We start from the raw sequence: 20,179 nt of genomic DNA, 5'->3' as shown, positions 1-20,179 counted from the left end.
GGATGCTCCAGCGTCGCTTCCAGCGCTGCTGCATGGAGGTGACCGGAGCTGCAGCAGACATCGCCGCTCCTGTCACCTCCACACAGCAACTGAAGACAGCCGCGCGATCAGCTGAGCTGTCACTGAGGTTACCCGCTGTCACTGGATCCAGCGGTGGCCGCGGGTAACCTCAGTGACCGCTCAGCTGATCGCGCTACTCACCGCCGCTCCTCTCACCTCCATGCAGCAACTGAGGTGAGTAGCGCGATCAGCTGAGCTGTCACTGAGGTTACCTGCGGCCACCGCTGGATCCAGTGACAGCGGGTAACCTCAGTGACAGCTCAGCTGATCGCGCGGCTGTCTTCAGTTGCTGTGTGGAGGTGACAGGAGCGGCGTTGTCTGCTGCAGCTCCGGTCACCTCCATGCAGCAGCGCTGGAAGCGACGCTGGAGCATCCTGGATTACGCCGGACATGGAGGGCTTTTTTGGGATGATTAAAGTGGTTAACCAGGGTATATGTTTGTGTTTTTTATTTCTAATAAAGGATTTTTTCGGGTGTGTGTGTTTATTTACTGTAATTTACAGATTAATCATGGAGGGTGTCTCATAGACGCCTGACATGATTAATCTAGGACTTATTGGCAGCTATGGGCTGCCAATAACTCCTTATTACCCCGATTTGCCAACGCACCAGGGCAAATCAGGAAGAGCCGGGTACAGTCCCAGAACTGTCGCATATAATGTATGCGTCAATTCTGGGCGGCTGCTGGCTGATATTGTTAGGCTGGGGGGCTCCCCATAACGTGGAGCTCCCCATCCTGAGAATACCAGCCTTCAGCCGTATGGCTTTATCTGGCTGGTTTTAAAATTGTGGGGGACCGCACGCCATTTTTTTTTATTATTTAATTATTTATTTCACTGCACAGTATAGACACGCCCACCGGCTGCTGTGATTGGGTGCAGTGTGACACCTGTCACTCAGCGTGGGGGCGTGTCTCACTGTAACCAATCATAGGCGCCGGTGGGCGGGGATAGCAAGGAATACGAGATTGTTTAATGGGCGGCCGGCTTTTTCAAAACAGTAAAAGCCGCCGGAGCAGTGTGAACGCCGTGCAGCGCTGGGGATCGGGGATCGGTGAGTATGAGAGAGATATACTGACATGGACAGAGAGTGAGGGACAGAGATTATGACCGACTGACAGAGATTAGTGAATGACAGACATTGTGAGGCGCTTCAGAACGCAGCTTTTCAGCTGCGCTCTGAAGCGGACCTTTTTTAAGCTGCGGTGCAGAGCGCACACCTGCGCGCATAGCCTCAGACATCAAAATCGTATGAGGGATGTCACGTTACAATTCACTAGGTTCGTGCAACAAAACGCTCAATTCTAGACAAAGATACGATGTGTTTGCGATCAACGGTTTTGCGTTCAATCCTGATCGCATGTAGATGTCACACGAAGATACCTCACAAACGATGCCGGATGTGCGTCACTTACAACTTGACCCCAACGACGGATTGTGAGATATATTGAAGCGTGTGTAGCGAGCGTTAGGTTTAAGAATGCTATGAAATGTCATTTTGTGACTTAAAAGGATCACTTTAGATAGAGATCATATCCCACGCAGCCCCCTCTAGTTACAAAGTTTTCTTCTGACTCAAAAATTGCTTAATTTATAGTGACTGTTCCCAAATTTTACACCACTTCTGCACTTGAACGAACCAAACTAGAATAATTGAAGCACTGAAGCAATTTGATCAGAGACGCATTTTACCCCATACTCATTTCCAGAACTAGACAATAATGTCTTTTTACTAATACGGCATTTTACGTTGGACAGATTTTTGCTGAATAACTATCATTGTTCGCATAAGATGTTTCCGTTTTGCTCATACAATAAAGCTTTCTGTTCAGTGACGAGCTGTGCTTTTTTTCTGCTTAAAAGCAATTTTTTTTCCCAATAGAATTTTTTACCTCTTATATCATCCCTCTGTTCTCTGGTGGTTACAATGCACAAAGAAGGCTAGTGTAATTGTGATTACTGAGTGGGCAAAAAAAAAAGAGATAAAAAAGGGTATGTATGAAAAAACATAATACAGGAAAATGAAAAAGAAGATTTTCCAGTAACAACCATTTCAGATAAATTATCCAGTTAGTCATCTCTGAATTGACACACAGCATTTCCCCACTTCAATGGGAATTTGGGGAATATAATTCTTTATAAAGTTTTTTTCTTGTAGCCTCAAGGCCTGAGATCAAAATATTAAAGAAAAAGATCCAAGTGTTGGTTAACCCACCATAACCGAGACAGTAAGTTGGACATGCCCTTGAGTATCGTGGGAATGTGTCTTTTTTAAATTTATAACATCAACATTAAAAGTGTAGAAAATATACTTTATACACTTCACAGATCAGGAAATACCGTGAAGCTATTCCATTGCCATAGGCAAATGAACCATATTAGTGATGACACGCCAAAGGCCAAAACTGGTCATGGAGATTAGGTCATTATGAGCCGAAATAAGTAGTTTCAGTTGGATCTGCCGATGGTTGGCCATCTTTTAGGCGGGCTTTGCACACTACGACATCGCAGGTGCGATGTCGGTGGGGTCAATTGAAAATGACGCACTTCCGGCATCGCATACGACATCGTAGTGTGTAAAGGCTCGATGATACGATTAACGAGCGCAAAAGCGTCGTAATCGTATCATTGGTGCAGCGTCGGCGTAATCCATGATTACGCTGACGCGACGGTCCGATGTTGTTCCTCGTTCCTGCGGCAACACACATCGCTGTGTGTGAAGCCGCAGGAGCGAGGAACATCTGCCGGCGTCACTGCGGCTTCCGTAGGATATGCGGAAGGAAGGAGGTGGCCGGGATGTTTACATCCCGCTCATCTCCGCCCCTCCGCTCCTATTGGCCGCCTGCTGTGTGACGTCGCAGTGACGCCATACGACCCGCCCCCTTAATAAGGAGGCGGGTCGCTGGCCAGAGCGACGGTCGCAGGGCAGGTGAGTCCATGTGAAGCTGCTGTAGCGATAATGTTCGCTACGGCAGTTATCACAAGGATATCGCAGCTGCGACGGGGGCGGGGACTATCGCGCTCGGCATCGCAGCATCGGCCTGCGATGTCGCAGCGTGCAAAGTGCCCCTTAGTCAGTCATCATTTTTTCAGTCAACCACTAATTTATGACCTGTTAAGTCTGTTTTTCTCATATTATGCTCATTTTAAAGTTCATGGCACAAATGGAAAATTGCGGTCAATCAAGGATATGATCTGATTTACAAGTGTTTCTTAAATCTGTGTCTGATGATGCAAGTTGTTAAAAATGCTTGGAAACCCTGACCACGTGTTAAAAAGAAGAACACAATATTTTTTGGGTGAATGCCACATTAATAACAGTGTAACAAAAAAAACCTGTTAATGTGATAATATTAGGTCCACAGAAAAGGATAACGCAAGTGATGAGAAGAAATGTTTAGTCATACCTAATCATAGATTAAAGGGGCTGCCCAAAAGTTTAGGAGATTAAAGGGAACTTGTCTCCTACTATAACAATATTTATCTACTGACATAGTGGTAATCTGCAGGTATATAGCATTTAATTACGTATGGCAGTGTAACTGCAATAGGAAACAGGAAAACAATGTTATATTCTCCCTGCAGCCGCTCTCTTCCACTCATCAGGACAGTGCAGGAGGCGGTAACAATCACAGTATGTAGTGAGCGGATTGTTATGATTTCTCCTACACCTAGACTTACAGCTTACGCTACAGTGTACATGTGCAGAGCACTCTGTCAGTCAATGTACAGGGGAAGAAAGAAAAGAACCCGGCACTGAAATATATTCAATCCATTTTGTTGCTTTATTCACTATTTGAACGTTTCAGCTCCATACTGATCTTTCAATAGACTGTTATTGAAAGCTTGGGATGGAGCTGAGCGATTATTTTCTCAGCCCTAATCGGACAGAGAAAACAATCGCAGCATGCTACGACTGTAATGTGAGACTCTTTCTATCTCTCTCATTCAAGTATATGGGTCGGTTGAAAGATCGCACTGCACTCGCGGTACACCGGTGTACCACGAGTGCAGTGTGAGAATGGCAATAGCCAGCAACTGAGGAGAGAGGGAGAGAAATCCCTCCCCTCTACAGTGCTGGCCCGCCCCTCCTCAGTGCCGGCCGCCCCCCGCAGCTGAGGTCCGCTCACACACTCGGACCTCAGTCGCAGGGACACTAGCATGACACTCGTCTCTGCTGTACTGCCAGTGTGAGCCGAGTGTCATGCAAGGGGATCGCAGTAATCCCCGTGTGGCCCCGGCCTTACAGCTCCCTTCACCACCCAAATGACTGGAAATGAGTGGCTGCAGGGAGAATTTAACTTAATTTTGTCCATGTGCCACTTCTCCAGTTAGGACTTGTTCAGATGTGAGTATAATTGTTCTGAGTGCTGTCCATATGCAACACAAGTACTGTACAGATGGCACACTCACCAATGCAAGCAAATATGGTTATTCACAAGAATACTTTTTAGGGCAGAGTCACACTGGAATATGATTCGCATGAAAGCAATGTGTGAAAATTTCGCGTTGCACTCAGCTCCATTTAAGACAATGCTGCAGCTCAAATCTGCAAGTTTTTCCTTAGAAACAACCAACTCACTCAAAAATCCCGGACAAAGGCCCTGTGCTGAAACGCGCGTAGGGAGCTGACACCATCCCAGCAGGGAGTCATGTCTACAGGTCTGTCCACGATTTAGATTTATTTATTTTGATGCACTGTTTATTTATTATCTGAACTTTTGAGTGGACACTTTCACCTTCCCAGGCTTTTCTTTAGTGATTCTGAATACTTTTTGGCCACGTTATACATCTGCTTTTGTTTTTGCCTGGTTGTTATACAGTTATTGTTTGACCTGTTTTTTCCTGCCTGTGGATGTGTGCCATCTTATGTGCCATCAATGTCATTACACCTTATCTTTTCTTTATTTAACTAATAAAAATCTATATTGATTAATATTTTTTGAATTGGTTTTTAAGTGAGTTGGTTGTTTCTGGTTATTTTTACACCAACTTGTGTTAATACTTTACACAGTGGTTATATCTATATATATAATTGCCTTATTCTGTCTGTCTGTCTGTCTATCTGTCTGTCTGTCTGTCATGCTCCAAAATTGTGTCCTTACGGTGACACAAAGCTGATTGGCCGCTGGGCTCACAATGGCCCCGCCCCCCGCACGGATTGGCCGCTCGCCTCGCCTCGGCTCCTCCCCCCGCACGGATTGGCCGCTCGCCTCGCCTCGGGTCCGCCCCCCCCGCACGGATTGGCCTCCACTCACTCTGACTCACACGCACACTCACACTCAGACTCACATGCACACTCAGACTCACACTCAGACTCACATGCACACTCACACTCAGACTCACACGCACACTCACACTCACACGCACACTCACATGCACACTCACATGCACACTCACACAGACTCACACGCACACTCACACAGACTCACACGCACACTCAGACTCACATTCACACACACTCAGACTCAGACTCAGACTCAGACTCAGACTCAGACTCACACTCACACTCACACTCAGACTCAGACTCACACTCAGACTCACACTCAGACTCAGACTCACACTCACATGCACACTCACACTCAGACTCACACTCAGACTGACACGCACACTCAGACTCACACTCAGACTCAGACTCACACTCAGACTCACACTCAGACTCACATGCACACTCACACTCAGACTCACACTCAGACTCACACGCAGACTCAGACTCAGACTCACACTCAGACTCAGACTCACACACACTCACACTCACACTCAGACTCAGACTCAGACTCACACACACTCACACTCAGACTCAGACTCAGACTCACACACACTCACACTCAGACTCAGACTCACACTCACATGCACACTCACACTCACACTCAGACTCAGACTCAGACTCAGACTCACACTCAGACTCACACTCACATGCACACTCACACTTAGACTCACACTCACACTCACACTCACTCACATGCACACTCACACTCAGACTCACACTCACATGCACACTCACACTCAGACTCACACTCAGACTCACACTCACATGCACACTCACACTCAGACTCACACTCACATGCACACTCAGACTCACACTCACATGCACACTCACACTCAGACTCACACTCACATGCACACTCACACTCAGACTCACACTCACATGCACACTCACACTCAGACGCACACTCACACTCAGACTCACACTCACATGCACACTCACACTCAGACTCACACTCAGACTCACACTCACATGCACACTCACACTCAGACTCACACTCACATGCACACTCACACTCAGACTCACACTCACATGCACACTCACACTCAGACTCACACTCACATGCACACTCACACTCAGACTCACACTCACATGCACACTCACACTCAGACTCACACTCACATGCACACTCACACTCAGACTCACACTCACATGCACACTCACACTCAGACTCACACTCACATGCACACTCACACTCAGACTCACACTCACATGCACACTCACACTCACATGCACACTCACACTCACATGCACACTCACACTCAGACTCACACTCAGACTCACACTCAGACTCACACTCACATGCACACTCACACTCAGACTCACACTCACATGCACACTCACACTCAGACTCACACTCACATGCACACTCACACTCAGACTCACACTCACATGCACACTCACACTCAGACTCACACTCACATGCACACTCACACTCAGACTCACACTCACATGCACACTCACACTCACATGCACACTCACACTCACATTCACACTCAGACTCACACTCACACTCACACTCAGACTCACACTCACATGCACACTCACACTCAGACTCACACTCACATGCACACTCACACTCAGACTCACACTCACATGCACACTCACACTCAGACTCACACGCACACTCACACTCACACTCAGACTCACACTCACATGCACACTCACACTCAGACTCACACTCACATGCACACTCACACTCAGACTCACACTCACATGCACACTCACATGCACACTCACACTCACACTCAGACTCACACTCACATGCACACTCACACTCACATGCACACTCACATGCACACTCACACTCAGACTCACACTCAGACTCACACTCAGACTCACACTCACACTCACACTCACACGCACACTCACACAGACTCACACGCACACTCAGACTCACACTCACACACACACTCAGACTCACACTAACATGCACACTCACACTCAGACTCACACTCAGACTCACACTCAGACTCACACTCAGACTCAGACTCACACTCAGACTCACACTCAGACTCACACTCAGACTCACACTAACATGCACACTCACACTCAGACTCACACTCAGACTCACACTCAGACTCACACTCAGACTCACACTCACACTCAGACTCACACTCACACTCAGACTCACACTCAGACTCACACGCACACTCAGACTCACACTCAGACTCACACTCAGACTCCCACTCAGACTCAGACTCAGACTCAGACTCACATGCACACTCACACTCAGACTCACACGCAGACTCACACGCAGACTCAGACTCAGACTCAGACTCAGACTCACATGCACACTCACACTCAGACTCACACTCAGACTCACACGCAGACTCAGACTCACACTCAGACTCAGACTCAGACTCACACACACTCACACTCACACTCAGACTCAGACTCACACACACTCACACTCAGACTCAGACTCAGACTCACACACACTCACACTCACACTCAGACTCAGACTCAGACTCACACTCACATGCACACTCACACTCACACTCAGACTCACACGCACACTCAGACTCACACTCACACACACACTCACACTCACACTCAGACTCAGACTCACACTCACATGCACACTCACACTCAGACTCACACTCACACTCACACTCACTCACATGCACACTCACACTCAGACTCACACTCACATGCACACTCACACTCAGACTCACACTCAGACTCACATGCACACTCACACTCAGACTCACACTCACACTCAGACTCACACTCACATGCACACTCACACTCAGACTCACACTCACATGCACACTCACACTCAGACTCACACTCACATGCACACTCACACTCAGACTCACACTCACATGCACACTCAGACTCAGACTCACACTCACATGCACACTCAGACTCACACTCAGACTCACACTCACATGCACACTCACACTCAGACTCACACTCACATGCACACTCACACTCAGACTCACACTCACATGCACACTCACACTCAGACTCACACTCACATGCACACTCACACTCACATGCACACTCACATGCACACTCACACTCAGACTCACACTCACACTCAGACTCACATGCACACTCACACTCACACTCAGACTCACACTCACATGCACACTCAGACTCACACTCACATGCACACTCACACTCAGACTCACACTCACATGCACACTCACACTCACACTCACATGCACACACACTCAGACTCACACTCACATGCACACTCACACTCAGACTCACACTCACATGCACACTCACACTCACATGCACACTCACACTCACATGCACACTCACACTCAGACTCACACTCACACTCAGACTCACACTCACATGCACACTCACACTCACATGCACACTCACACTCACATGCACACTCACACTCAGACTCACACTCAGACTCACACTCAGACTCACACTCAGACTCAGACTCACACTCAGACTCACACTCACATGCACACTCACACTCACACTCACATGCACACTCACACTCAGACTCACACTCAGACTCACACTCACACTCACACTCACACTCACACTCACTCACACTCACACTCACATCAGATCGCATCCACGTCCTGCAGCGGCGGAACACACACACCTCACACACACATCAGATCGCATCCACGTCCTGCAGCGGCGGAACACACACACCTCACACACACATAAGAACAGACACACACACACACACATCAGATCACACTCACTCTCACACACACCTCACATCGCATCCACACACTCACAACATCCCGTGATATCGCTTGCTTCTCGGCGGCGATACTGTGCTGTGAGCTTCCAGGACCTGCTGGAGGATCACATGGCCGGAAGCATGTGGTATCTCCGGATGTTGTGAGTGTGTCAGCGCGTATGTGCGATATCGTCAGTGTGTGTGTGTATGCGATCGGATGTGTGTGAGTGTGTGTGAGTGTATGTGATCGGATGTGTGTGAGTGTATGTGAGTGTATGCGATCGGATGTGTGTGAGTGTGTGTGTGTGTGTGTGAGTGTATGCGATCGGATCTGTGAGTGTCGGCAGAGGAGCACGGCGTGCAGCACAGCTGCTGGGACCGCCCACCGGTGGGCACAGGGAGAAGTGGGGTGTGTGTGTGAGTGTATGCGATCATATGTGTGCATGTTTACTGTCTGATGTGTGACTGTGGAGCACGTTTGGGAGTGCGCAGCATGGGGGATGTAGCACGATGGGGAGTGTGCAGCATGGGGGATGGAGCACGATGGGGAGTGCGCAGCATGGGGGATGGAGCACGATGGGGGGTGCGCAGCATGGGGGATGGAGCACGATGGGGGTGCGCAGCATGGGGGATGGAGCACGATGGGGAGTGCGCAGCATGGGTGATGGAGCACGTTTGGGAGTGCGCAGCATGGGGGATGGAGCACGATGGGGAGTGCGCAGCATGGGGGATGGAGCACGATGGGGAGTGCGCAGCATGGGGGATGGAGCACGATGGGGTGTGCGCAGCATGGGGGATGGAGCACGATGGGGGGTGCGCAGCATGGGGGATGGAGCACGATGGGGAGTGTGCAGCATGGGGGATGGAGCACGATGGGGAGTGCGCAGCATGGGGGATGGAGCACGATGGGGAGTGCGCAGCATGGGGGATGGAGCACGATGGGGAGTGCGCAGCATGGGGGATGGAGCACGATGGGGAGTGCGCAGCATGGGGGATGGAGCATGATGGGGAATGTGTAGCATGGGGGTTGGAGCACGATGGGGAGTGCGCAGCATGGAGGATGGAGCACGTTTGGGAGTGCGCAGCATGGGGGATGGAGCATGATGGGGAATGCGTAGCATGGGGGATGGAGCACGATGGGGAGTGCGCAGCATGGGAGATGGAGCACGATGGGGGGTGCGCAGCATGGGGGATGGAGCACGATGGGGAGTGTGCAGCATGGGGGATGGAGCACGATGGGGAGTGCGCAGCATGGGGGATGGAGCACGATGGGGAGTGCGCAGCATGGGGGATGGAGCACGTTTGGGAGTGCGCAGCATGGGGGATGGAGCACGATGAGGAATGCGCAGCATGGGGGATGGAGCATGATTGGGAATGCGCAGCATGGGGGATGGAGCACGATGGGGAATGCGCAGCATGGAGGATGGAGCACAATGGGGAGTGGGGATGGAGCACGATGGGGGGTGCGCAGCATGGGGGATGGAGCATGATGGGGGGTGCACAGCATGGGGGATGGAGCACGATGGGGGGTGGACCACGATGGGGGGTGCACACCTCCCCCCAAAACACACACACACACTGCCACACACGCACTGCACAACACACCACACACACACTGGGAACCACAAACACCACCCTACACAGACACCCACACACACAGACAACGCCGCAGACACACAACACCCAACACACAAACACCGCGGCACACACAAATATACGCACATACCGCACAACACACACATTGCACAAAACATACCTCCCCCCAAAACACACACACACATACACAACGATACAGACACACAGCGCTCCACAAATAACGACACACAACGCAAGACACAAACAACACCGCTCTCACCCCCCGCTACACCCAGACAACACCCAGAACATGTACAGCCCCTACACAAACACTTGGTAACTACACACAACAACATCTATATATATATATATATATATATATATATATATAACAAAAATCATACATTAACTACACAATACGTAAATTCTAGAATACCCGATGCGTAGAATCGGGCCACCTTCTAGTATATATATAGGGGACTAAAAAATTAATGTGATATTTTTTTGAATATATTAATTCCTCCCATTTTCCACCTTTTGGCTGAAGTTAGTAGTTAAAGTTTTCCTCAGCCCTAATCAGACTGAGGAAAAAATTGCAGCATGCTGCGATTGTCTGTGAGTCTCGGATCACTCGCACCCATACAAATCTTTGGGTGCGAGTGAAACATTGAACTGCACTCGGATGACATCAGAGTGCAGTGCGATATACGTACAGGCTGACAATTGAAGATATGGAGAGATCACTCTCCCCTTCTCCTCTTCAGCTGTGATCTGATTACAGGATTGGATCACAGTTGCATGACACTCAGCTCTCGATCACAGCACAGCAGGAGCTGAGAGTCATTTGCATATAATATCCAATGCGCTCACATAAGAGTCCATACGCTACTGTGATTCCAGCCTTACACAGGGATCGATAGTCTAACTGTAAAAAAATCACAGCATGCACTATTCTGATCTGTATTTCGGATAAGACTTGTCCTTTATAATTAGTCAATAGGTATGCAAAAACTGATCATATATCAGTTATCTTATTTTACGTTTTTCTCATGGATCCATTACAACTATTAAAGGGAACCTGTCAGGTGCAATATGCACCCAGAACTGCTCGTATTTCTAAAGATCTTTTGTCCTATTGTCGCGGACAGGGGCGCAGACCACGTCAGGGGGCGCTACTCGAGGTGCTCGGATCGGGGATCGTGGCTGCCGCTCGAGTGGCGACCGGATCCGGGGCTCGTGCAGCGGCCCGTTGCCCACAACAATAATAAAAGGGGGTATTTACAGGGGAAAAGTTTGTCAGTGATGCCACCCATGGGTTGCGGTGATGGTTGGTGACACCGCCGCTGCCTTGGTATGGGATGCCCGGGGCTGATGGAGCGGGGCAGCAGGATGGTATCCCCTCCATGGGTAGGAGAGGTGTTGTCCCGGGGCCCAGGTGTATGGGGAAGGATGCTGCGGAGCGTGTTCTGCAGGGGCTGGACCGGGTAGTATTGGTGTACTCACAGTTCCAGAGGAATTCACACAGAGTCCGAATGGTAAACCAAATTGCCAGTAACCGGTAACCTCCAGTGGGTGTATTCGGGTCCCACACCCTGGTACAGCAAACAGGGCTCCCTTCCTCCTGCACTTAATGTTTGTGTCCTTAGTTTGACTACTCCGCTTGAAACAAGGAAGTCGACGCCCTGTGATTCTATGTGTTGGGAGCTGTGGCCCGCAAGATCTGACCCTTGGGATTTCTGTAAGCGGTTGTGGATGCCCTATCCCCCACGTCGGGCTTCCGTCTCGCTCTCTGGGCTTTCTGGTGGAACAAGGCCTGAAACCCTGTCCCCGGCTGGCTAATTGACAAGGGGCTTGAAGCTGTCCTTGCCCTAGGGTCCAGACTGTGCACGGCCTCCGAACCGTATTCCTGCTGTCGGCACCGGCGAGCTACAACCCTGCCTCGGTCCACTTAAGGTTTCCCGTGACCGGATCTCCGTCACCTGTGGCCCTGTCTGTCATCTGCCAATTAGTCAGTCGTCTCGTAGTCCAGGGGCTCCGACCCCTGACCACCCTGTCACTTCACTCCTCTCACTTCGACTGTCTACTCAGTTCTGAGTCTCCACACTCACTGACGTTTTCCCTCCCCTGACACCTCAGAACCCCTAGGTGGGCATCACCATCCACCTGGCCCTGCCCACTGGTGTGTCCCTACTGTCATGGGGGGCGGTGATTAGGCTTTTGTGGCTGATGTTGCGTTCCATGAATGTGGGTTTGTGTTGGTATGGCAAGAAGGATGGAGTCCTGCACCTAGTAGATTTGTGCAGTCTCTGTGACAACCTGGTTTTGCCAGGGCATCACACTATGCTAATGAGGCCAGGGACTAGTCCCAAGGGCGTTATATCCCCGACTAGTCCACCCTCTTAGCATTTCAGCACGCCCACAGGAACGTACTAATATGCTATTCAATGCCGCGCCACGAGCGGTGCAGCACATACTTGTGTTCGTTGTGACCGCGCTTCTGAATGCCAGGCACTTCCTGTCATGTGCAGTATGAAGCTGGGTGTACATGTCCCGGCAACAGAGAGGTCTACTGCACATGACTGCAAGTGCCAGGGACTCAAGCGTGGTCACTGCGAACACAGGTATGTGCAGCACCGCTGGTGATGCTGCATTGAATAGCATGTTAGTATGCCCCTGTGGGTGTGCTAACATGCTAAGAGGGCGGCTAGTTGGGGGATATAACTAGAGTTGAGCGGATAGTGAAAAATCCGGGTCCGGCAGCTACCTGGCGGGTTGAGAAATAGTCTGGATCCGATCCAGAGTTCGGCCCCATATATGTCAATGGGGAGTGGAATCCGGAGGGGGGGGAGGAGGAGGAGAGAGAGAGAGAGAGAGAGAATACTTTTTCTAAAGAACCCTTTATCTATGCTAGAGTATACAGGGACGGTTAGGAAGGGATTAGCAATATGCACCCAGAACTGCTTGTGACAGGTTCCCTTTAACATAGGGAACTGAATTTGCCTCTTTACTGTATTGCACATGGAAAAACTGGATGCAATACGGATATAAAAATAAGGACATACGTACTGCATACAGATAACTATGCATTTTTAAAAAATCAACTGTTTTTTTTCTGGATGAAAAACAGATGGTTTTGCAAACGCTTGTCTAAACCTCGCCTTATACTGGAAAACTTGATCAAACTACCACTAGATTGCCAGAAAATCTGTAGATAAATAGGATTTACTGTGACAAGCAAAAGGGTAACAATGTTTTGAACTTTTGACTGTAAAGCTCGATATCGCACATCCATTACATCTTTGAATGTGAGAGTACCTTCATTTTATAGACAATCATCTTGGCTATCTCATACATAAATTAGACTTGCAACTATTCAGCATATGATAGTTATACAGATTCTTGTCATGTCTCTACAAGGCTACTGTTTTGCTCCTAAAATTCTAAATTTACATTTTTATTATTATGTTTGACAACCTTTTAGTTGTCAGTCTATGTGGGTTACAGGTTCTAAAAACAACCATCACTTATCTCTTAAATACCTTATCTCTCCAGTACTAATAGCAATGATATACCGTATAGCCACAAGTAGAGATGAGTGGATCGCTTAGCACAACTCTAGTCCACGTCAGTGCTCTCTGGCCATAGATAGAATCTTCTGGGATACTTGGATATTTTTATGATTTAATGTGTTGGTGTGATACCATCTGTGTGACATGCTGCTCACAGATGACATCACTCCAGGTTGGCAAATCAAGAAGGTCAAGAAATTTTGCCTAGCTCTTGTCCACGGCCAGAGAGCACTGACCTGGACCAGAGTTGCATGAAACAATCTGCTCATCTCGAGACACAAGTCTTCTATAGCCAATCACTGGCCTCACTGATAGAGATGCTGCTATACACAGTATAAGACTATTGAGGAGAGTCATTGACGTAATCACATACATCTACAATGTGAGACCACCAGAGAATTGTTTCTTTACAGATCCGTGCGGTTCATATCAATAATATGCACCCATATAAGTCTATTGGTTTATACTGCACCTTTGTATGACTCCAATTTCATGCTCATAGACCCCATCAAAACTGACAGAATATTTATGAAAAAGATAGTCCCTAGCATCAAGTGAGTCCTTTCACTGTCGTCTTTAGAACTCATTGGCAAATTGATGGGATATGTTCTAAACATTATTATGTAAGTTACAGAGACCTAATGTATGTTTTCTATATCTGTTTTACAGGGAAGCAATAAGTAGACTCTGTGAGGCCGTCCCTTCTGCGAAAGGAGCTGCCAAGAAACGAAAAGTGATTATCAGTTTGTGCATAAGTATTATTTGCTCATATATTAAATGTTTTATATATATATATATATATATATATATATATATATATATATTTTTTTTTTTTTAAAAAAAACAAAACATTCCCATAGATTACATTCAATAATGCAGTTCTTTTCTCTGAAAATACCTATTATGTTTCATTCTCCTATTAAACATCCATTGATTAATTTTTTGGGTGAGAGAAACACACCACTAAAGAATATGGTATGCAAAAGTTGGAAGATCACAGCCTCTTTCTATGTCTGTTTCTTCTCTATCATCAATCAAATCCTTGTTAAAGCGTATCTGTTACTTAATATTACAATACACATTGCATACATTACTAAATAGATTTTTTAGACCTGATAATGATAATGCATTTACTTTGAATATCCATGTCAAAATGACTATGTAATCCTTTCTGAAAATCTAACTCTTTCTGGCTCCATGTTCCTCCTGCTGCTGAGATCTACCACTGCTCAGTCCAAGCTGCAGCTGTCAGTCAAGCTGAATGGTTTAAGATTGAATGGACTTGGACTCATGAGCTATTTCATTCTACAGCTGCACTCATAAAATGCTCATTTTAATATCAGGATTATACAGCAATTGTGACATGGATTTTCAAAGTTAAGGGGGTTGTCCAAACTTTAACATTGATGGGGAGGGTAGAAAAATGCGTGGGGAAGACACCTGGCTGTATCTCTAATTCTTAGGTCACTGCTGGGAAGTAAAAAATTAATCTAATATATAAAGCTCAGTGTATGTGTGTATGTCCACTAAAGGAATCCGCACCATTGCATGTACAATCATGAAATTTTGCACGGACACGCCATGTGACTCAGGGAACGTCATAGACTATGTTTGGGCGGGAAAATTTAACCCCCGTGCTTTCCAGTTACTCTACAAAAATCCTGCAGCCGTTAAACCGAATGGAGCTGGGAGATGCAGGCTATAAATAGCAACTGTCAGTGGTTGCTATAGGAACAAAATAAACTGTTAGTATACGAAGCTTATGTGTGAGGTAAAAAGATGTCGGTGGTGAGACGGATAGAGAAAGACAGAGACAGACAGGGAAAGAGACAGCCGGGCAAAGAGACAGATGCCCAAAGACACAGACCTGGAAAGAGACAGACCGGGAAAGAGACAGACCGGGAAAGAGACAGACCTGGAGAGAGACAGACCTAGAGAGAGACAGCCCTGGAAAGAGACAGCCCTGGAAAGAGACAGCCCTGGAAAGAGACAGACCTGGAAAGAGACAGCCCTGGAAAGAAACAGCCCTGAAAAGAGACAGCCGGGCAAAGAGACAGCCGGGCAAAGAGACAGCCGGGCAAAGAGACAGCCGCCCAAAGAGACAGCCAGGCAAAGAGACAGCCGGGCAAAGAGACAGCCCTGGAAAGAGACAGCCCTGGAAAGAGACAGCCCTGGAAAGAGACAGCCCTGGAAAGAGAGAGCCCTGGAAAAACAGCCCTGGAAAAACAGCCCTGCAAAGAGACAGACGGACAAAGAGACAGACCTAGAAAGAGACAGACCTAGAAAGAGACAGCCCGGCAAAGAGACAGCCCGGCAAAGAGACAGACCTGGAAAGAGACAGACCTGGAAAAAGACATATCTGGAAAGAGGCAGACCAGGAGGAGGCAGACCGAGAAAGAGGCAGACCGGGAAAGAGGCAGACTGGGAAAGAGACAGACCTAGAAACAGACAGCCTGGCAAAAAGACATCCGGACAAAGAGACAGATGGGCAAAGAGACAGACGGGCAAAGAGACAGAGAGAGACAGACAGATACAGAGATTGAGACAGAGACTGATGCAAATACAGACAGAGAGATAGAAACAGACAGACAAGGAAAGAGACAGACAGCGACACACAGACAGAGACTGGGAGAGAGACAGAGAGATAGTTACTATCCCGGGCAACGCCCGGGTACCACAGCTAGTAATAAAAATAAAAGCTTGTTCTCAAAAATAAAGGGGACCCCATGCCATTTTTCAAAATATATTTATAAATAAATAATGCCGTTGGGTCTTTCCTATTTTTGATAACCAGCTAAGGTAAAACAGACAGCTGTGGGTATTATCGGGCTTGGAAGGCCCATGGTTATTTGGCCCTTCCCAGCCTAATGAGAAAAGCAAAATCTGCAAGCAGAATGGTAGTGCCCAATAGTCCAAAGTAGAGCAAATACAATAGCAGGGACAAAAACTTTTACTATTATCAATTAAAAGAATAATAAAGTGCAATGCAAAATACATACAAGGTGCCAAGAAGACAAAAATGGAATAATCTTACCCGATCTTTCTCCACAGGCAAGGATAAACACCAATCAGATAAGAGAAGACACACGGGCTGGAAACACCGGGGTCAATCATCAGGTTGTCATGTAAAAAATACCCTGTTGTGCCCCGTGAATAAGTTCTCGCTCTTACAAGGGCAGCACCCTAGTGAGCTGTCTGCCCCGCAACCTCATAAAAAAGAAACGCCCTCCCGACGCGTTTCCCTCTCAATAAAGAGAGTTCATCAGGGGAGAGAGGAATATCTGTATATCAACCTGCAGTGGCAGGGATTGGTACGACTAATTCAGGTCCAAAGACCTTTGTGTGCAGAGATAGACGGTGGTACGGTGTTTCCAGCCCGTGTGTCCTCTCTTATCTGATTGGTGTTTATTAGTGATGAGCGAGTATGCTTGTTACTACTCGGTACTCGCACGAGTATCACTGTACTCGGGCTACTCGGCGGGGACCGAGTAATCTCGCAATACTCGTGCTGTACTCGTGGTCTTCATGTTGGCGCTCTTTTTAGAGCCAGCCCTTATGCAGGGATTGGCTGGCAGACCACTGCAATGCCACAGCCCTGTTGTGGAATTGCAGTGATTGGCCGGCCCTCACAGCATGACCGTGCCTTTAGCCCGACACTTCCCCGCTCGGCTACGGCCCCTCCCGCACTCCACTCCGCGTGTATATATATATGCACGCTTACACACACACGCACGTTTTTTTTTTTAATTTACAGTTTTATGGTTTCTACATGCTGCCGGTGGTCATTTCAGAATAATACTCGGGTCCCCCATTGGATAACATTGGGCTCGGTGCTCGGGCCGAGTACACGAGTATCTTGGGATGCTCGGCCCGAGCCTTGAGCACCCGAGCTTTTTAGTACTCGCTCATCACTAGTGTTTATCCTTGCCTGTGGAGAAAGATCGGGTGAGATTATTCCATTTTTGTCTTCTTGGCACCTTGTATGTATTTTGCATTGCACTTTATTATTCTTTTAATTGATAATAGTAAAAATTAAGTTTTAGTCCCTGCTATTGTATTTACCTTCCCATCCAAAATATAGCAGCCCGCAGCTGTCCCAGAATTGACACATCCATTAGATGCACCGATTCTGATGCTCCGTCCCGGCTCTTCCCGATTGCCCAGGTGTGGTAGAAATCAGTGTAATAGGTTAATGGGGTTGATGTCAGCTGTGTAATGTCAGCTGTCATAAAGCCCAGGGGCTAGTAATGGATATGCGTCTTTCAGACACCCCCATTACTAACACAGTAAGTGTAAAGATAAAAATACACACACTGGAAAAATAAATATTTGAATAAAGACTCCCCATATTTTCCTTGTTCACCAATTTATTTTACAAAAAAAACCAAATCATAAAGATCCAACATAATCCATTGTGTAGTTGAGAATGAGGCTCCATATGTCACTTCCAGTCAATGCCAGATTCGGAAATTCTCATGCGTGGTGACGTCACTGAGTTACTGATACTTGAGAAATTCCTCGTGTGGCACACACCTGGAGTAACCTATAGAGCCTCATTCTCAGAACAAGGCTCCATAGGTTGGAGCATGAATTCGGGGGACATAATGGGACTACTAAAATATGGATTACATCTGAGCTTCATGTTTGTTTGTTTTTTTTTAAATAATTTGATGAATGCGGGATAGTGTGGGGGGCGTCTTTATTCCAATAAACTATTTTTTACTGTTTGTGTTTCTTAACATTACACTTACTGGGTTAGTAATTGGGTGTCTAATAGACGCCTCTCTATTACTAACCTCTGGACTTGATGCCAGCTGACAATTCACAAGGAAGAGATGGGGCAATTGCTGCACCGCTGTGAGGAACTAATTCATTACAAGTATTAAAATAGTGATTTTTATTCGTCAACGCGTTTCTGTAAATACGTTTGCCTTCTTCAGGACAAATAATCAATGTAATGTAATTTTTTGTCCTGAACCATAATTTGGGTTACTGGATGTAATCTACAAATTAATTTAAGTAAAATTTGACCACATGTGTGACTCGCCCACCCCAGAGCTGTGGGACACCCGGTGCCGGGCCGGACTAGTCCGGTGGTAGTCAGTGGTGGCTGGGCCCGGCTCCGTGGCCCTGGTGGGTGTCAGTAGACTATGTGGCTTGGAGAATAAAGTTTGTGTTCGTGACGCCACCTGTGGTATGCGGCTATTAAGCCGCCGCTGCTGTGTGAGGCCTCCGGGGTGATGATATAGCAGCAATGGTGGTACTGCTCCCCACAGGTGGAGCAATGCCCGGGGGCACAGTTGGTGCTTGTGAATCTCTATGCAGCTGAAATAACAGAGACCACTCCAAGGGTGCAGTTCAAGTTCTTTACTCACACTTCTTGTCACAGTACTGTAGGGACCTTCGGACTGCTGGGACCACCGTCAGGGACCTCCGCCGTTTCTGGGTGATTCAGAGAGTAAAAGCCGGTACCCTTCTCTTAGTGTCTCTTTCTTCTGCTGTCTTCCTTAGCCTTGCCTTTGTTAGGATGAACCTGGCTTGGCCTCCACTACAGCCTCCAGGCTGGGAGGTCACCTGTCGGCTGATTACCCCTTTTCTGGAAGTCTGCTATGGGTTCTGGCCCTGGGAGTCTACAACCTTCCCTGGGCCTCGGTTTTTACTGTTTGGAGATGATTTTGCACTCCTCCAGTCTCTAGAGACCGTCCCCTGTCACAGCTTGATCCCTCCACCGATGTTATTGTGGAACAGGCCACCGTAGCTCTAAACTGCCCCGACAGCTATACAGACTACCCGTGGCCCTGCGACTCCTTCTGCCTCTTATGTGGTGTCACCTGGACCTCTGGGTCCCAGGATCTTCACCAGGAAGCGTCTCCTTCTGTTTCTCTGCTCCTGTCTGACTTGGAGCTTTCTTTCCTTCTTTCTTTCTTTCTTTCCTCCTCCTTGCCTGCCTCCAGCAGGCCTCCTCCTCCCTCCTTTCTCTCGCTCTTCTTCTCCAACTACATGCTCACTCTCTCACTCCCTGAGGTAGACTAACTAAACTTGA

At 47.9% G+C, this 20,179-nt stretch overlaps 1 protein-coding gene across 1 annotated transcript in view; it reads left to right on the top strand.

Annotated features, from left to right (window-relative positions):
• Positions 1-20,179, top strand: part of SHC4 (SHC adaptor protein 4) — a 135,021-nt gene that overhangs the window by 45,232 nt on the left and 69,610 nt on the right. Inside the window, exon 3 of the mRNA XM_075345806.1 lies at positions 14,806-14,869. Within this exon, the coding sequence (XP_075201921.1) occupies positions 14,806-14,869 (64 nt within the window). The remainder of the gene's footprint in view (positions 1-14,805; positions 14,870-20,179) is intronic.

This window comes from Anomaloglossus baeobatrachus, chromosome 4 (assembly GCF_048569485.1).
Source record: "Anomaloglossus baeobatrachus isolate aAnoBae1 chromosome 4, aAnoBae1.hap1, whole genome shotgun sequence".
Classification (NCBI taxonomy): Eukaryota; Metazoa; Chordata; class Amphibia; order Anura; family Aromobatidae; genus Anomaloglossus; species Anomaloglossus baeobatrachus.
Note: the sequence above shows the minus strand (reverse complement) of the source record. Positions and strands in the feature narration are given on the sequence as shown.